The 19096-nt window shown below is 40.3% G+C and overlaps 1 protein-coding gene across 1 annotated transcript in view; it reads right to left on the bottom strand.

Annotated features, from left to right (window-relative positions):
• The window catches only part of LOC147446169 (GDSL esterase/lipase At3g09930-like), a 190819-nt gene that overhangs the window by 90644 nt on the left and 81079 nt on the right, over positions 1-19096 (bottom strand). Inside the window, exon 4 of the mRNA XM_086525449.1 lies at positions 3507-3795. Coding sequence (XP_086381575.1) covers positions 3507-3795 — 289 coding nt within the window. The remainder of the gene's footprint in view (positions 1-3506; positions 3796-19096) is intronic.

Below are 19096 nucleotides of genomic sequence, written 5' to 3' on the forward strand. Positions count from 1 at the left end.
TCTACTTTTGTTTTTGCTTTGTCCAGGAATACTATGCTCTTGATTGATGGTTATACATACACATAGGCATGTATAGGCTTTTTGGACTTATGTTGAAGTTTCATTCTCTAATCACGTTTAGCATGCTCACATGTGTTTATGGTGTGTATGCACTTGGGTAGACACAAAAAAACATGCTCTTCTCCTATGTCGTGTGCAATCTAAACCACTAAGAATTAGCTCAAGCCCTTCAAAACAAGTTTTGACCACATGTTTTAGAGAATTTTCTCTTATAAGAAGAGTTACGATCAATATACACCTTGCTATGTTTTTGCACATAGTCAAGATTTTTTGGACCACATGCTCCACATAGGGCTATCATATGGACTCACTAGAGAGGGAGGATCCCATTCAGCCAAGTCATACACTTGATTAGACATATTGAAATATAAGTTTAGGTCACTATATCAAGTCTTGAGAGAGATATTAATGGATGGGTATAGAATCACATATGTACCTATGGGTGCTACCTAGGAGGGGTACCATATGTGATCATGAGTTTGATGTTAAGTTCAATGAATTGTTTTGGTGAGTTGATTTCACTTGTTTGGTTTCCAAGGAAGTATGCATTAATGCATGGTCACCTACACAAAGTAGTATAGTCACTTTTACATAAAACAACTTTTGTTTTGCATTTATATGGGTGAAGTGATGTGATAAGGTGATTATAGGTCTGAATTTGATGCATTGGTATGAGGTCATATACTCTCTCTCTTTTGTGTTATGCATGTTCCAAAAAGGACAAAAAACCATTTTTCACACACGAATTAAATTATGGCATATGTTTACCCAAAGTGATGGGACTATTTTGTACCATACTTATGGTCATTTGGTGATGATATATATACATGGAACCTTGGAGAATATTTGTGGATATCTCATGTGCATGTATACACAATTTTTTTATCTCTCTAGTCAAATATGTGAAAGAGGATCACATCATTATGGTATCTAACTTGCATATGGTTAAGAGCACTTAGATTGGTGTTTTACGAAAGTGTTTTCTCACGCATTAAGATTGTATCACAAGAGTCATGTGTGGGTTATGAGTCTTATCATAATGGGTGCAACTAAACTCCAAGTGTGGGGGTTATGTTTCAGGGATAGTTGTGATTTATGGATCACGGATGAAGTTCCCTTATGGCCATGGTTAGGGTTGCGATAGCAAGATATGGCTCTTGGAATATTTTTCTAGTTATGGTTGTGTCATCAAAATATCTGCAACAATTTGTGATTTTAAGTGGTTTTGTAGGGATGGTTGTGCATCACCCAAAGAGGGGTGGGATGCTCATCCATGTGGTATGTTTGATGGATTTATGGTTCATGGTTTGAATTATCATTGATGATTTTGGTTTCTTGGTTGTAGAAAAGGTGTGATGGTATGAGATATGAAAGCCATACATAAGGTTTAACAAGGGTAGAGAACCAACATGATTGATTGTGGTTGCATAAAAAGGACTCACCTTTATGTTGGTATGCAACATCAATGGATAACCACCTAATAATTTGCGTTGCACAACAATAAAGGGGAGGTCTATGGGGATTGGATCAATTATGTTCATGTAGGAGGGATTGACTAAGGTAGGATTGGCAAAGGTAGGATTTTCAAATGGACCAAAATAGTGAGGCAGCCAGAAAGATCTGTGGTAGGTCTGCACAACTCAGTTCATGTATGAGGGGTGTGATCTGGGACTCGGTGTGGTCATCATTGAGACATGGCACCTAAACTTGTCTGGTTAATGTTGATACCCTATCATTGACATAACAGGTGGAATTGTTTTAGAGCTCAGGCTCATGGGGAGACGAAGCGGCTTTGCTTGCAGCGTGGTATGAGATGAGGTGTTCTAGTTCACTCCCACTAAATTAAGATTCTCTTTGTTCGTAGTAGAAGGGGGTGGATCAATTGTGACCGGTTGATCCGTCTGGTACTCTTATAAAGTGATTTTTGGTTTAAGGTTATGATGTACTTACTTTTAATGGCATTAATTCATGTTTCATGTGTGTTTCATTTTAGTTGGGACATTGAAAGTTATCTCATGTTCTCTCTTGTGTCCACTCTATTTCACCCTCCACTATTTTGTCTCTCTTCTCTTTCTTCTTGATCTAGGAAGCACATATACTCACCCTTTGCTTGGTCACTTTTGAGTCCACTTTCACTCATACACATTAAGGGGTAGCACTATATGCATTGGCTGAAGTCCTGATCATGGCTTAAACTCTATGCTATGTTGCACGTGAAAATTCCCTCCCCTATCTTTTGCTTCCACACTTTGAAATAATATAAATTGAGTACCAAATAAAGATGTTAATCCTGTGTATTTGTTGCATAGATCAATGGGGAGGGGTCCTCTCAAGTTCAATATGCCATGTATGTGGAAAAGCATAGGTGTAATGTCTAATTTGACCGAAATGTGCAATCTCACAAGTTTAAGAAGGGAGACCTCGCAAATGGCTAGGGGCCTTGGACCATTTGTTCTGAGTGAAATAATAAATGGAGGAGCGGTCTAGCTCTTAGCCCTTAATGACGCTCCCATGAAAGCATGCATTAATGGTTCTAAAGTGGGGGAAAAGGGGCCCACATGGCAGAAGAGTGTGTACATATTTTTAAAAGTTGACTTGAAAAGACACTTGAAATTAGAGGGGTCTCCCTTAGCATTTTTGTATCTACAAATTGCATAAGCAACAAGGTTAGAAATCCTTCTTTTTTTTTCCAACAAAGCAGTGAAAGTTATATTAACAGAAGAGGGGAGACAAAGTTACAAATGTGTACCATGGAGCACGAGTAGTCCATGACCTTACCCGAGACAATATCCATTCTAAGGAGACTCTCCCTTTACAAAACCCACCCATTACAAATTGCATAAGCAACAGGGTTAGAAAATCCCTCTATTGAACTCATGTTCTATGCTTACGTCTTTATGAGTGATGTCTTTAGGAGGGAAAGTGCCTTTTGCTAAAGTTAAAGCATGGTTCCAACCACTCCCTTAGAATGACATTGTTTAGAACAATACATGACATCTTGTAATAAGTAAAGCCTAGGAGTAGTTGTGGTCTCTCTGTCAAGCAGAAAACTTGTAATCCTATGACCCTCAAGCCTCGGTCTGAGCTCGATGTTGGTGTATGTTTCTAATGTTCTTAACTATCCACTCACAATTGTGAGTTTCACAAAAAAGAAAAGAAAAAAAGAATGACATTGTTTTGGATATGCATGTAATCTTTAGAATTTCAGATGATATAATTGAATAGTGCTGTATATTTTGAGTAATATTTTGATATCCATGATATATGTAATATGCTTTCAAGCTTTGAATTCAAAAGTATATCCAGACTTGTACAATAAAAGCTTCTTATTCCAAACATATACTTCATTGAACCCATATACTTCATTGAAGCTCTCATTAAATGAAATCAAAGACTCATTTAGAGTTGAAAGAAAGAAAGAATTGAAGCAAAGATAAGTTTCATACCTTTGACAACTACATCGAATGCCTTGTACAAATTAAGAGGAATGATGTTTGCCTCCCAAAGTCTGATTTGTAAGCTTGAGATAGATATTGACAATAAGGCGTTGTGTGTAGAGCTCAGCGCAATATTTGCCGTTTCATTACAAGCAGTGTAGTTGTTTAAACTTGTTACGTTCGGTAAACACCCAATTGGCTCCAAATTTGTGATTGCTAAAGTCCTAAAACCTAACTTATAAAGATCTTCCAAGGAAGCACCAATTTTAGCAACCACTGTTGGAATGAATGTGAAAATCTACAAATAAAAAAATTCTTAAAGAATTATTATTTGCATACAAAAAGAAAATACAAGTGATAACATGTCTAGATATCCACACTACACACAGAGACAAAGAAAAATATTGAAAATATAAACCGTTATTACACAATCACTAGTCCCGTATTTGCACATGCATCACATACTTATACACAAAATGTATATGCATCACACACACACACACACACACACACACACACACACACACACACACACACACACACACACACACACACATTTACGTAGACACACACACTCACACACAGATAACTTGTTCCACTTTGGCTGAAAATCGTAGCCTTTGAATAACCTCTTTATTTTGTGATTATGTAAGTATATATTTTTTCCATCTTGTGGGATTGTTCCTATAAAAGTTCTAAGAACTTCGTCTTCTTCTTCTTCTTTCCTAATAAAGTACGTAGGACTGTTTGTCCTCCCCATAGTGTAGGATGCCATGCATCACTTTTGGATAGAGGCATTCAATAAGTTCTCCACCCCATCCAAATGCTTGAATTCCTTTAGGTAGAAAGTCACTAAAATCAGAAAAGAAGAGGAAAAACTTATAAAACTTTCTGCTTTCTACTCTAGAAGATACCCCGTCCCCCTCAAAAGTTGACCAGGCTAGAATCACCTCTATCAAGAAGAGCCTTCAAGAGGAAGAGAGAGTCAACTTGTAGCACATCCAAGCATTCTTCCGAGTGTGGTGGGTGGGAAAGATAGGGAGTCCATCTAAAGAGATGTTCAAATTATCAATAAAAATAATTTCTAGAACCCCATCCCTCTTCCCATCAAGCACAAACAGTTTAAGAGAACCTAGGATAGCTAGGAACCACTTTGAACATCATGAAAGACAAATCCTTTGACCCTAGAAAGGAACAATGGTCATAACAAATTTGGCAAGCTAGAGTGAGAATTGCGTCTCAATTTGAAAGCACCCTAGCTTACCTTCTTCCCTCAACCACTAATCTTGAAGCAACTATAGAATTTCTCAAAAGCATTGAAACCCCAGGGCTGGATGGACTACCCAATGGATTCTTCCAAACCTTCAAGTCCACCATTTCCTCTTACTCTTAGCTGCTTGGGAGGAATTTGAGGCCTTCCCAATCCCCATCAACACTAGAATTATCAAGCTGCCTCACAAGAGAGGCACAAAAGAGTCCCTCTCCAATTGGAGGCCCCTAACTATGCTCACAATAGCCTATAAAATATATGCCAAATCCATAGCTCTCAGAATTTCCCGCACCCTCTCAAATGGCTAAACCAAGTACAAAAAGGTTATTGAGGACTTTATAATAATCCTCTCAAGAGGGGGGGAAGGGGGGGGGGGGGGGGGGGGGGGGGGGGGGGGGGGGGGGGGGGGGGGGGGGGGGGGGGGGGGGGTCACTATATGTAAAACCTATATATTGCATGCATTCAATTATTATTTCTAAAACTCCATTAGCTATAAAATTTTCACCAATAAAAGGGACCTTTTCCCTACTCAATCTGTAATTTTTTTATTAAGCTTCACATGAAGAGCTAGTTGTGCGCGGGGGGTGGGGTGGGGGGGCCTCTAAACCTCCTTCCAAAATGAAGACTAAACACCCAAGAGAATCAGAAAGTTGTATTGTCCATTGCATGTCAGTACAGAAGACTCTTTCTCTTACAAGTTCTAGTTCTAAAGAAGTAAGATAATATGTTATTCCTATCTCTTCTATGGTATGGAATCACTATTTATATTTGTTCCACAAGTCTGTCCAAATTGCACTCCTTTTTTGATGAGCTTCTGTATCCTTTTGTGTTTGTGATTGCACTGGACTTTCATTAGTGATTTAGACAAGTGTGAACCTGTTACGTGAATCTCTAGTTTACTACATAGCACAATGATAAGGGGCACTATAGATTTCACTCCTCTTACTTGATAGTCTGAGTAGGAGAGCACCACACTCCTCTCGAGGCCTTGAGATGGCCCAAACCATCAGCTTGAGAGCAAGGTTGTCAACTTTCAAAAGGATATTGGTGACACATAGCCCTCCATGATTTGTGTAGAGGGTGACAATTTCCCATTTGGTGTTGGAAGCCTTACTTCCATGGACATCCTCAGCCTAGAGAAATTTTGTGCATACTTGGGAAATTTGTAGAGGGTGGGAGTCTGGAGCCTACCAATAGCAAGAAAGAAAGAATAGTATACAGGCAATTAAAAAGTGGTTAATGACGACTACTATTCTTGCTACCAACAAGGAGGCCTATAGACTAGCCCATCCTTGTAGTCTACTGCTGACTTACTACAAGACCCATTCACATATTTGTTTAAGAGTTACCTTATTAAAGCCCATGGGTATGCATAGAAACACAAATGCAATGCCAATGTCCTCTTCTATAACCTTACATCCTTGGTTGAGGATCTAGCTAGGGGGAGGAGAGAGGGTTTTCTTGATGCTTGTTTTGAAGTGATTGGTCTTTAAGTTAGAGCCATAAGCCCAGTACAAGGTTTCAAGGTGACCATTGGCCAATAGAGAATTTGTGTCATCAACAAATTGAGATAGGAATCATTGAAGACCACTAGGGAGTTTGAAACCCTCTTCATCAATTGTCCTAATAATAGATCCTCCTCCCCCACCCCGGTGCCCCCCATCCCCCCTTCCTGTAGGTCCTACATAACCTTCAAGCTTGAAGCAACTACTCATAATAGACTAGATAGGAGTCCAAATTGAGTCCTCGAATAAGGCTAGGGATGAGTGTTTTTGAGATATAAGGAGGAAAAGCAAACGTTAGACCTACTATGTCCAAGCCTGAGAGTACTATTTTTTTAATTTTCATATGTAGGTTAGGGATGCCAACTTTAACAAGTTGTTGGATGTCCATACAAGGCTGCAAATATTTTATGATATGAGCTCAACTATGTTGGTTCAATCTTTTAGGAATTGAGCTCTAGGACTTACTGACAACCAATTGAAGGAAATGGGTGGCTAGGCCCATAAGGTTTTTGATGAAGGTCTATCACTATTGGAAATAGGGTTGCAGGGAAACACACACAACCTGGAGAAGATGAGGAAGCTCAAGGCACACAACAAAGACTAGTATTTCTTAGTGTGCAATGGAAAAGGATAAGTTAGCCCTAGAGTGATGGGTGTATATAAAATACATGGGGAAAAAAACCTCCTTTTGAGGGAAAAATGCCCCGACGATCCTAAGGGTGTTTTCACACATCACTACCACATCTATATGCTAACAAAAATCTGGTAGCAATGATCCCCCTTGGAATAAAAGAACCCAAGATGGAAATTGCCACTCAAGTAGCAAAAGTTCCTCTTGACAGCCTGCCAATGCTTAGACCCTGGGGCTATGCATAATGTTGAGAATACACTGAAGCCAAAAGTCTTACAAAAGTGGATTGCTTCTCTCACTGACATGGCAATGGAGAGAGGGGTGTGCGTAGAGATAGATAGATAGATAGATAGATAGAGAGAGAGAGAGAGAGAGAGAGAGAGAGAGAGAGAGAGAGAGAGAGAGAGAGAGAGAGAGAGAGAGAGAGAGAGAGAGAGAGAGAGAGAGAGAGAGAGAGAGAGAGAGAGAGAGAGAGAGAGAGAGAGAGAGAGAAGATAAGAGGAGAAGCAACACACAAAAAAGAGAGTTATTCTCTAGTTTTTGAGCCTTATAAAGGCTTTACATGGTGTTCAAACACACTAGGCCCACCTCCCAAGTTGGGCTGACCCCAATTACCCCCTTCAACCAAACTTGGCATACATTACAATGGGAATCATTCACTCCCTAACAATCATGCCGTATGCCTAGGTTAGGATCACTTGATTCATCAGGTGGCTCCCACTGAATTCATCACCTTCAATTGGATATAGCTAGCACATATGTCTAGGTTCACGTGATACATAAGGGAGGTTCTTTACTGGATTCATCACCCCGATTCAATCGGATACATCTAGCAAACTTAGGCATCATATCATAATCATCGGGAAGGTCTTACCTCTGACGTCATTCATCTTTTCCGGGGCAGTGTCTAGTCCCATTACAAATCATCATTAAAAAAAGAAAACATGAGTGGTTTTCAATCATCGTCATACATTTTCATCATAACATCATTCCATAAATCATTTCTTGGCATATCATGTACGTCAATGGCCGGCGTAGAAAACTAATGTGAGAAATTTATGAAGGTAAATAAAGAAGGCCACTTAATAAATTTTTTGATATAACTTTAATAAAGGAAAAAATAATTTATGATCTGTCAAATGTGGCAATTTGTGTGTTGACATCATCACAGCTTACCTCACAGGCCTCTCTAATTGTCGTCGGCTGGACCTCTATCTTGCCGCCCTGCTAGGGGATTCTTCTGCTTGGTCCAATTTCCCTCAAGCTCACCATGTTGTAGATGCATCCGCTGTCTGGCGGTAAAAAAAATGCTCCCAGATTTGGTGTTTATGCCCCCTCGGCCAATGACAATGAAAGACATGGATGAACCTTGAGTAGGTAGTAAGGGGAAATGATGGGCACCTCCATGGCTCCCACCCTCCTACATCTGGGTTCTCTTTCAATACCACCCCCATCTCCAATAGCTTTCATGAAACTGTGCCTCTCCCAACGAGGACTCTTCCTTTCAAATGCACTCGCAGAAAGTTCAACAATTCTACTTGCCGCAACGGCCAGAATACTAGACAATAGAGTCTCATAAAACCAGCTGAGAGAGAAACAATTTCGTGAGTAGCAACTATTTCTCTTCAAGATTCGTCTAAGGTCTGTTCCCGGCTTGACTGCCCCAAGCTTTGATACCACTTGAAGCTTTGATACCACTTGTTGAGAACGCACGGAAGCCAAAAGTCTTGCAAAAGTGAATTGCTTCTCTCACAGACATGGCATTAAGGGAGAGAGGGGTGTGCGTAGGTAGATATATATATATATATATATATATATATATAGAGAGAGAGAGAGAGAGAGAGAGAGAGAGCGCTATAAGATAAGAGGATAAGAAACACACAAAAAAGAGAGTTCTTCATTAGTTTTTGAGCCTTATAAACGCTTTACATGGTGTTCAAACACACTAGGTGGCCGCCCAAGTTGGATTGACCCCAACACATAAATTTGATGACCTGTGACACTGCAAACTGAATATTGAGCCTCATATTGCATGCATAGATAATGCATCCAACAGTAGTTTAGCAAAAAGTGACATCGACAGGATCACCAAAATCATGAAGACTCAATTTCAAACCTGTTTCCATGGGAGTGGCAATAGGTTTTCAATCCTCAAGTCCAAACTTACATAGCAATGTCTGTATGTAGCTTGTTTGACACAAGGAAATACCACCATCACACTGCTTAAACTATATGCTCAAGTAATGATGTAACATCCCCAAGTCTTTTATCTTGAAAGTAGCATTCAAATAAGCCTGAAATTTAACAACATGTTTCTCATTTGGTCCAGTGATCAACAAATCATCCACATATAGAATAACAATGAGAAGTACATCACCCTCACACTTTACATACAAAGTGCTTTCCGTTGGACTGTTACGAAAGCCTCGTTTAACCAAATGAGTGTCAACTTTTTCATACCAAGCATGAGGAGACTGCTTCAACCCATACAAAGCTTTTATACATTTGCAATTTAACCTCGTCCTTTCTTGACAAAATCACGAGGTTATGTCACATAAACTTCGTTAAATATGTCACCATTTAAGAAAGTAGTAACAATATTTGATTGATGTACATCTCATCCAAAATGATCTCCCAATGCACATAGAAAATGCATAATAGTGAGCAAAAATCTCTTTATAATCTATGCCTATTTCCTGTGCGTAACCTTTTGCAACAAGTCAAGCCTTATAATGATCGGTCTCACCATCCAGATTATGTTTCAACTTTGTAAATATAAGACTCAGGAGCTGCGTTATGAGGATTCTCCGCCCAACCCCCCGTTTATATAGCCCCTGGCCATTGTAACAGAATCCCCCTATCCGCCTTTAGCAGCCGGCCGGCCCTTGGCCCTGTGGCCCGAGTCCTACTCGCCTGGGTTTGCCCTTGGCCTGACATTACTCCCCCCTTGGAGAAGCGTTTTCATCCTCGAAAACACAAGTGGTGGTATTTTCATACTGAACACTAATGTTTTCCACCATGGCCTCCCTCATGGATCCAACGGTTTGTTGAAGCGAAACCCGGTTTATTGGGAGGTTCAATGAAATCAAGAATAACATCTTGATTTTCCACATTGTTGTCCCTGTACAACCGTCTTGGTTAACCGACCCGTAACCAACATAATGTAAAGACTCCATTTAAAACTCACTTGAGTATGTTAAACGAGTTATCATAACGAAGAGGTGTCTAAATGTATACCCAAGGTTCATACTTTCTCGAGGTACTTGAATGTGCAATATAACCTCGGCTCCTCTTTCCATGAAAGTACTAGGCTGACATACTCATCAGCAGCAACCAAGTCCGTGACTTGCTATGGTTTCTTGCCATTAGCCAACCGCATCAAAACTGATGATTAAGGTTGATAACTTGAGAATAACAGGCAGAGACTAAAACTAGCCGTAACATGCCTTGCATCATATGAAGCAAACTCCAAACTAGAAAGGTAACCGATCCAGTTGTTCCACTTCTTGCTAACGTATGCACTTAGCATATCCTTTAGCGTGATTTGACGTATGCACTTTGCATATCCTTTAGTACTAAATAGAATGCTTGTAAACTGCCCATCCTACGCGGGATGAATAGCAGTAGTAAGACCCAGGAGCTGCGTCATGAGGATTCTCCGCCCAACCCCCCGTTTATATAGCCCTTGGCCACTGTAACAGAATCCCCCTATCCGCCTTTAGCAGCCGGCCGGCCCTTGGCCCTGTGGCCCGAGTCCTACTCGCCTGGGTTGCCCTTGGCATGACAGTAAACCCACTTTGTATTGATGGCCTTTTTGCCACGAGGCAAATCACATAAAGTCCATGTGTATTCTTTTATAAGTGCATCATATTCTGATTGCATGGCAGCCATCCAATTTTTTGAATTCTGTGCTTCATCAAAAGATAGAGCTCAAGATAGAAAAAACCAAAGCATAACTATCTGATGCATAAGATGCATGGCGAGAACCTAAAAAAGTACAACTAGACAAAGGTGCATCCAATTTACTCTCACGCAAAGTATGTACCAGCCATTTTGGCATACCTCTAGCCTGTTCATTCTCAGCCCTTTTCTCATCAATTACAACATGTACATGTACATCAGTAATAGGTTGATATGTAGCATTTTTTGAAATCCCCATAGGCTGTACATTTGCCTCATTGGAATTTACATTTAAGTTCCTACCACTGAGAAGAGGCAACAAACTCTCATAAATGTCCTGTGAGCTTAGATTACTATCTCTAGTACATGATAGCAAGGACTGAACAGAACCTTCCACAAACACAACATACCGTGAAACCAAGATAGGCTTTGTTTGGAGATGGTACAACTTGTAACCTTGCATTTTCGTACTGTAACCAACAAAATTGTATTTGATAGCCTTATCATCCAATTTTTTGCACTACGTTTGTGGCACCAAAGCATAAGCCAACCAACCAAAAACACACATGTGATCAATAGATGGATTCTTTTCATGCCATGCTTCATAAGGAATCACAAATTGCCAAGCTTTTGTAGGACACCTGCTAAGTGCATAAGTGGCACACATGATAGCCTCCAATAAAAAATAATGTGGCAAATCTTGGATTTTGACCATACATCATGCCATTTTTGTAAGCGACCTATTTTTTCTTTCAGCAACACCATGTTGATGAGGTGTATACGGCACTGTAAATTCGTGTTTTATACCAAATGCATTAAATTCATGAGGCATATATTCCCCCCCTCGATCTGAATGAAGGGTGCCCATAGTAATTTAACGACATTTTCAACCATAGCTAGAAATTGCTTGAAGCACATAAGCACTTTGGACTTAGCTTTCAGTGGATACACCCATGCATGCCTAGAGTAATCATCAATGAAAGTCACAAAGTAAAGGTAATTGTCCAAGGAAGGAGTTTGCATGGGCACACAAACATCACTATGCACAAGCTACAACCTGTACGTAGCCCTAATTGAACCAACCTTTGGAAATTTCAAACACTGCATCTTACCCAAAATATATCCTTCACAAACATGCTTCATAGGTGCTTCAAGAGGCGGCAAAGAAGCAACCACATAAGATTTTTGCAAACGCAACAGACTGGCAAAATTTAGATGCCCAAAATGTGCATGCCAAAGTTTTACAGTTGAAACAACCTTTAAATCCACAACTACATTTGCAAAATTATGCCCAAACTTGTCATACAAAGTAAGCTTATATAGCCCATGGCATAAAACGCTAGATGAAACAATTTCATCACCAAAGTTGAGATCCTGACCTATACATATGTCATCCACAAATTTCACAACAAGATCGAGTCTAGCAAGTGGATACAACAAAAGGTTCTTCTTGATCCCATGTACATAAAGTGCATCAACAAGTGTGAAAGAGTTGCCATTTACAGCAGTAGGCATCACAATCTCTCCAACTCCCTTGACCGGATAAGAGGCATTGTTGGCACAAGTGCCTACATTTCCATGAGGGACATCCTCGAGAGAGGTAAACAAGTCATGATGAGAGGTAATGTGCTTTGTATCACCACTATCAAAGTAACACACATGTGAATCTGCAGCAATTGACACACATGCATCATGGACAGAAGGATCATAAGTGCACTTTGTAGTAAATGTCCACTCTGCATCTACATGAACATCACAATATCCCTTGAGAGAAGACTCTTTAATTGCTGCACTTGTAGTGGAACCAACCTCTTTTGCCTTTAATTTTTAATGCTGCTTGATCAAGTGATCATCAACTTTACAATAATGGAAACACATCTTCTTTTTGTCCTTTTCACCAGAATTCCAAGACAAAATGCTTCTAGGAGAAGCATTAGGAACATGTGATTTACCACTCATAGAAGAACAATGAGAAGTGGCTACATTGTTGTTACCGGTTTTTTTTTGAGTAACAATAATGCATGCTCAACTGTAGGCTATTTAGCCCTGTTTTTTCTTGAAAGTGACTTGCAACAAAAATGTGCATAATGCATCAAACTTGAAAACTTCAGGGTTTCCTTGGGTCATAAGTCTCCAAGAACTAGCAAAATCCTGGTAGGAATCTGGCAAAGCATCAAGAACAGTCTGCACCATGGAACTGTCAAAAATGACTTTGCTTGTAGAAATGAGTTGCTCATTAATATCCTTGATACCAGCAAGAAAAGTGTCCATTTCATCTTCCTCATGCATAATCTTCGACTCCAGCTCTTTACGCAACAATGCAATTTTAGCCTCATTACGACTTGCATAAAGACCAGCCAGAATATCCCAAGCCTCTTGCATATTTAGTTGAGCGAATGTGAGGAGTAATAGTGTGCTTCACAGATAATGCAATCAGCGTATGAGCCTACACATCTCTTACATCCCAATGAGCTTGCTCAATTGTAGGAAAAATAGCTCTAGTAGCAGCAATTCTACCACCAAAACCTGCAACATCCTCAATATCGCCTGTATCCATAGAACCAAGACGTACATCAATGCCGTGCACAAGATTCCATACACACCCTTTGATACAAGAACATGTTGTATCATGTAAGCCCACATTGGGTAATTGTCCCCATCCAATTTATCCTCAACATCAAACATCTTGAACACATCTGTGTTGTTGTCAGCCATGGCATGTTCCCATACCTAATGTGAAAACTGCCCGAAAAGAGAGAAATGAAGCAACACCATTACATGCTATATAGCAAAACCCAAAGAAGACTGTAAGAAACCTCCTATGTAGAAAATAGAACTCATAGAAATTCTGCACAAAAGGACAAAATTGCATGTGCAGTACTACTTGTAGTGGAATAGAGGCCGAAATGAGCCCGAATGGAAAATTTGAGCAAACCAATACATGATCTACGAGATTTTCCAAAGTATTTGTTGACCTGTTGATGCTCACCAAAGCTCACTAAAATCTGAGAAAGTGAGAAACCCTCTGCTGGTGATGATGCTCGGGAGGACGCAACCTGCTTTGATACGAATTGTTGGAAATAGGGTTGCAGGGAAACACACACAGCTTGGAGAAGATGAAGAAGCTTAAGGCATACAACAAAGAGTAGTATTACTTAGTGTGCAATGGAAAGATAAGTTAGTCCTAGAGTGATGGACGTATATACAATGCACGGGGAAAAAACCTCCTAGTGAGGGAAAAAATGCCCCGACGGTCGTAAGTGTTCACACACATCACTACCACATGTATATGGTAAAAATCTCTAACATAAAATATTGAAGATTCTGAGTTTTTTGTGTATAAACTAAAAGTTTCTATTGAAGAGGTCTCCCAGCACTAGAAGAAGGAGTTTCGAGCTGCTTATCTAAAAGATTACAATTTTTTATCATGCTCGAGCCGAGCCATGACATCTCCCATCACCCATACATTGGATTATAGGGGAGCCACCCTGAGACCCTTTGAAAAGGACCTGTACTTGAGCAATGACCCAAACATCTATCTAGACATTCTAGCATCAATTTCCCTATTCCACTCATCAAAATTCATTCGTTTCCCTATGGTGACAAATGCTTCCCTTCTTTCTTATACAATTTTAGTGAACCTAGTTGTTTTTAGGGCTTTCTCAAATAGCCGATAGTCCGTGACCTTCCGTACGTGTTTGATGTAGAAGAAACTAAAAATTTGCATGCCGATAAGTACCGATTGGCTCTTAAAAACCATTCCATCTAGGAAGAGGTCATTCTTGAAGAATCCTATCTTCCTAGTCTTTTGAACCCATTTGAAATCTTTCCTGCCAAGACACTTATATAGCCAAGCATTCCTTGAAAAGGGAGGGAGGTCCTCACCAGATGTTCTGCATTGTGGGAATCTATTGGGACCACTACCTCTGTCTTGCACCCCTGTAGGTAAGGTCCCCCCAAAGAACCTTCCAAAGAAAAACCTTCATCGTCGCAAGCGGCAATTGGATGTTCTTCATGACTATCCTCCATCTTGATTCTGGCCATTGTTGGCCCCACTGCTTGCTCAAAGGGACAAACAAATCCGGGAGAACATTAGGGTGTTGTACACATCCTTGAGTTGAGGTTTAAGAAAATGTCTTCCACTCAAACCTGGATTCGTAGGGGGGCTAGCCATTCAAAAGCTTTTTATTGGTTAGCAGACTTTCACTCCTGTAGAGGCAAAACTCGGAGGCCAATCGATATGCTCCTTTCCATCTTCTACTATTGCTATCCCAAAACTCTCTCACACGTCAAAGTCCTTTCAAATTGAGGTTTCTGGTGATTTACCTCCTGAATGGGTTCAAGAGCAAGCTTTCCACCCTAGATAGGCAGGGGACCAATGAGATATAGAGTTGTGGAAGTACCTAGCTATCTCTCCCCATTCCAAGGCCTCCATTACTCTTGCATTTCTGAACTAGCTTGCCCATTGTGCCACCAAGCTTCAGGTTATTCCATCAAAGGGCAAGCAACTTGTTGTGAAACTCCAACCCTTTCCACTGCCCACCTTGTGATCATGGTTTGGCATTTTCCATCATGGCCTTAGTCATAATAGCCCATGCATGGTATTGATTCATAATTGCTACCATAAACTTGGCACACCAGGCCTCCGCATGAACACACAGGTTAAAGATTCCAATACTGCCTTGGTCAATTGGTCTTGTGATGGAATCCCATCCAACCCATTGCTAGGGTGTCCAATATGTAGTATTGTGCTTCCATAAGAATATTTTCACCAGTTTCAAGAACTCTTTCTAGTTGCATTCGGCAAAGCTTAAGCAAAGGACCATTGAAGGCTATGTAGGGAATTATAAATGAATTGCCCACCTTCACTCTGCTTGGGAAAGGAATAAGCACAAACTCCCACCTTTGCATCTTGCTCCTAACCTTTTCTAAGACCCATTGGAATCTTTGTTTGTGTGATATGTCTACTTCTAGCCACCCATGTGTCGGAACACATTCCCTTTTGACACTACCTCCCCAATTCACATAGTAGGATCGACCAAATAATTATCTAAGTGTGAGATCCATCTAGATTTTTCATTGCTACACTTTGACCTTGAGTCAATGCCATACGTTTGCACAATATTCAGATCCTTCCTGATCACCCGAGGGCATGCTTTTAGGAAGAGAAGGGAGGCTTCTGCGAATAGATTCACAAGAATTTGGTCATTGTTAGGAAGAGACAACCCTTGGATTTGTGCTTTACCAGCACTGGCTTTGAGCAATGTTGCCAATGGATGAGATCCAATGGTGAAAAAGAGTGGGGCTAATGGAAAGCCTTGCTTGATTGATATTTTGAGCTCAAAAGAACCCAAAATTCTTTCATTGAACAAAAGCTCAAATTGGATACTAGCACCAAGAGGTGCTGACCAAGCGACACATCCGTGGCCCAAAACCCAACATTCAAAACCCAACACTTTCATGACATCTTCAATGAACGAGCATGTGATCCTCTCATAAGGTTTATCTAAATCTAGCTACAATAGAAAACTCTTGTTTAATGAATGCTACATACTCAATGTTGACCATTGCGGCCAGTATGTTATCATAAATTGACCTTTCCTTCATAAACCCAATATGCTGGTGGGGGGTGATAACTTTGTCGAGGATGGGAGAGAGCCCAAGAGCCAATGTCTTGGCAATAATTTTATAGGCCGCTGACACCATAGAAATGGGGCGCCAATGTTTGAGCTAGGAGCAATAGATCTATTTGTGGAAAGGTTTGATAAGGCCCCTTTTAATACTTGCATCAGAACTCCCATGGTCAATGCTTGGGAGTCCTATAAGATGGCAGTGAGCAAGTTTTTCCAAGAAACAAAGAAAAAACAGGCAAGTCCCTTAGTAAGTTTTATGTGAACTAGAGAGATTTTCAAAAGTGATATGGGAAAATAGATGGCCGTAGAGTATAGCAAAGACATAATTAAAGAGACATTGCAACACACATTTACAAATCAAAAGAGTCGTACACACAAATCAACATATATTAAGTGACATGACAATGCCTTTTCAAATAAGACAATACACAAGAACTTTGACGGTTGTGGAAGGATAAGGGAATTGTGAGCCAATGTGGGATGCTTTTGGCAGAATGGGCCTCACAAATAGCCTATGTGTCCATGGGTGCTAGTAGGACAACTATAGCCAATGGAAGAGAAGGATTATCTCTTTGCTATCCCAGGGACACATCCTAAGGCTACACTAAGGGGTGTTTCCTCTATGTCGCTTGCTTTGATTGGCAAAGCAAGTTTGTGTTGGTTGTTAGGCCTACTAGTTGTTGGGCTCCCTTAGAAACTATGGTCTTCCATCTTGCATTTGTGCAAGAAGTGCGAACACATAGCTTCAAGCAATTAGAAAGAGAAAATGTGGTAGACGACAACCAATAGGAAATTTTGGGTTAGACCTTTCTATGCACTTACATCCACCCTTTGTGAACTTGGTGCCTTCATGTAAACTTAGCCCTATATTTCATATATTTTGTTCAAGATTATAACCTATTTTTCAATATTTTGTTCATATATAACAAGCCACAAAGCTATCCTTCTCTTGCATAGTGTTCGCAAAAAATCAAAGTCTAGTGTATTTTTAACTGACATGAATGATGAGTGCCATTTTAGAGGGCTCCAAAGGTTGTTGCTCCATTTTGGGATGTTACTATTGATGACAACCCCAAGTGGTATTATAGTCACTCCGATTTAACGCATAGTTTCATTATCATTTTTCCAATTTATCTTGTTATTTTGGGCCTTTCAAATAATTGTGCTTTTATTTCACTTCATCTAGAGCCATGTATAGCCTAGAGTTGATGGGCACATCTAGTTGAAACAATAATATTCACCCTGATAGCTAGCAAAGCAAGCCCTTTCATGCCCCAATTAAACAACACAATCTTTCTACTCCTCCCCACCATTTTTGCATTGTAAGCAAACAAAAAGTATGGCGCTCACTTTCTAAGTGATGCCGTCTAGCTTGGTGGATAGATTCCTCTTTGCATGTGTATAAGGCAAAAAGCTTGTCTGCTATGAGCAAACCAATAGACATGTCTCCTTCTCCCCATCAATTAGCTACTCCTTTACAAATCGATTGCTATAGGTGTTGGAAATCTACCATTGCGTCCCCTTGCTTGTACGTACATATTATTGCCTTGCCCCTCACCAACCCTTATCACAATTGTCAATTACATCTCGCCTCGCCTTGCACATATATAGCCGATAAAATACTCATGCCCTCTATAACTGAGGCGGCTCTCTTCTTGGCCCATATCTACAAAAGTAACTTCACCCCACTACCATCTGAGGCAACTGTCTAAGGTGCCATCCGGGCCATTAAATTAGAGTGACTATAATACCACTTGTACTTGTGATCAGGAGCAACAACCCAAAATGGAGTGACGGCCTTTGTAGCCCTCTGAAACAACACCCATTATCACCTGATGGAGCTGGTCCACGCTGGCGCGGACTAGTTTGGAGTAGGTTCAAATGCAATGATTTGATTAAAAAAAGGAAAATTTACCAAAATACCCCTATAATTTGTGAAAATTTCCAGAACATCCCCTAAATTTCATAGATTCCGAATATACTCTTGCATCACTTTGGGAACAATGGGATGTTTTCAAAGTTGAAGGGTATTTTGAGAATTTTCACAAATTATAAGGGTATTTGGGTGATTTTCACAAAAAAATAATACAAAAACCTCATTTGTATAGCGTATAAAAAAACATTAGTAATGCTTGCAAACGTTACTGAACCAGGGTTACAATGGAATTTTTTTCAAATTTGAAGGGTATACTGAGAATTTTCACAAATTACAGGAGTACTTTGTTAATTTTCCCTTTAAAAATATACAAAAAACCTCATTTGCATAGTGTAAAACAACATTAGGTCCCTGTCAAGGCACCCGCCCTCTCTCTCTTTGAAGGTGGACGAACCTATTGTTGTCACACCAGAACACGAAAAGGCAGATGGCCACGCTTTGTAGAAAACCGCAAGCCGACTAGTGGTGCAACCTCCGTCTTCCACGCTGACTATCAAACTTCAACGCCGATCATCTCTCTTTGCGTGCCCAGTTTTGCAAATGGCCGATGCCTTGCGAAGCTAGATGAGGGTGTAAGGCCGTCCCTCTGACAAAGGCTGCAGACCAAGTTTCCCTTTTTCCTCAACAAATGAGACGCCGCCATCTTAGCATGGCCAATTTTACCCTGCCCTAGTGTGACACGCGTCTTAGTATTGCTTGCAGATGTTGCTAGAACCAGTCCGCT

This window comes from Adiantum capillus-veneris, chromosome 12 (assembly GCF_014529385.1).
Source record: "Adiantum capillus-veneris isolate H3 chromosome 12, ASM1452938v2, whole genome shotgun sequence".
Lineage (NCBI taxonomy): Eukaryota > Viridiplantae > Streptophyta > Polypodiopsida > Polypodiales > Pteridaceae > Adiantum > Adiantum capillus-veneris.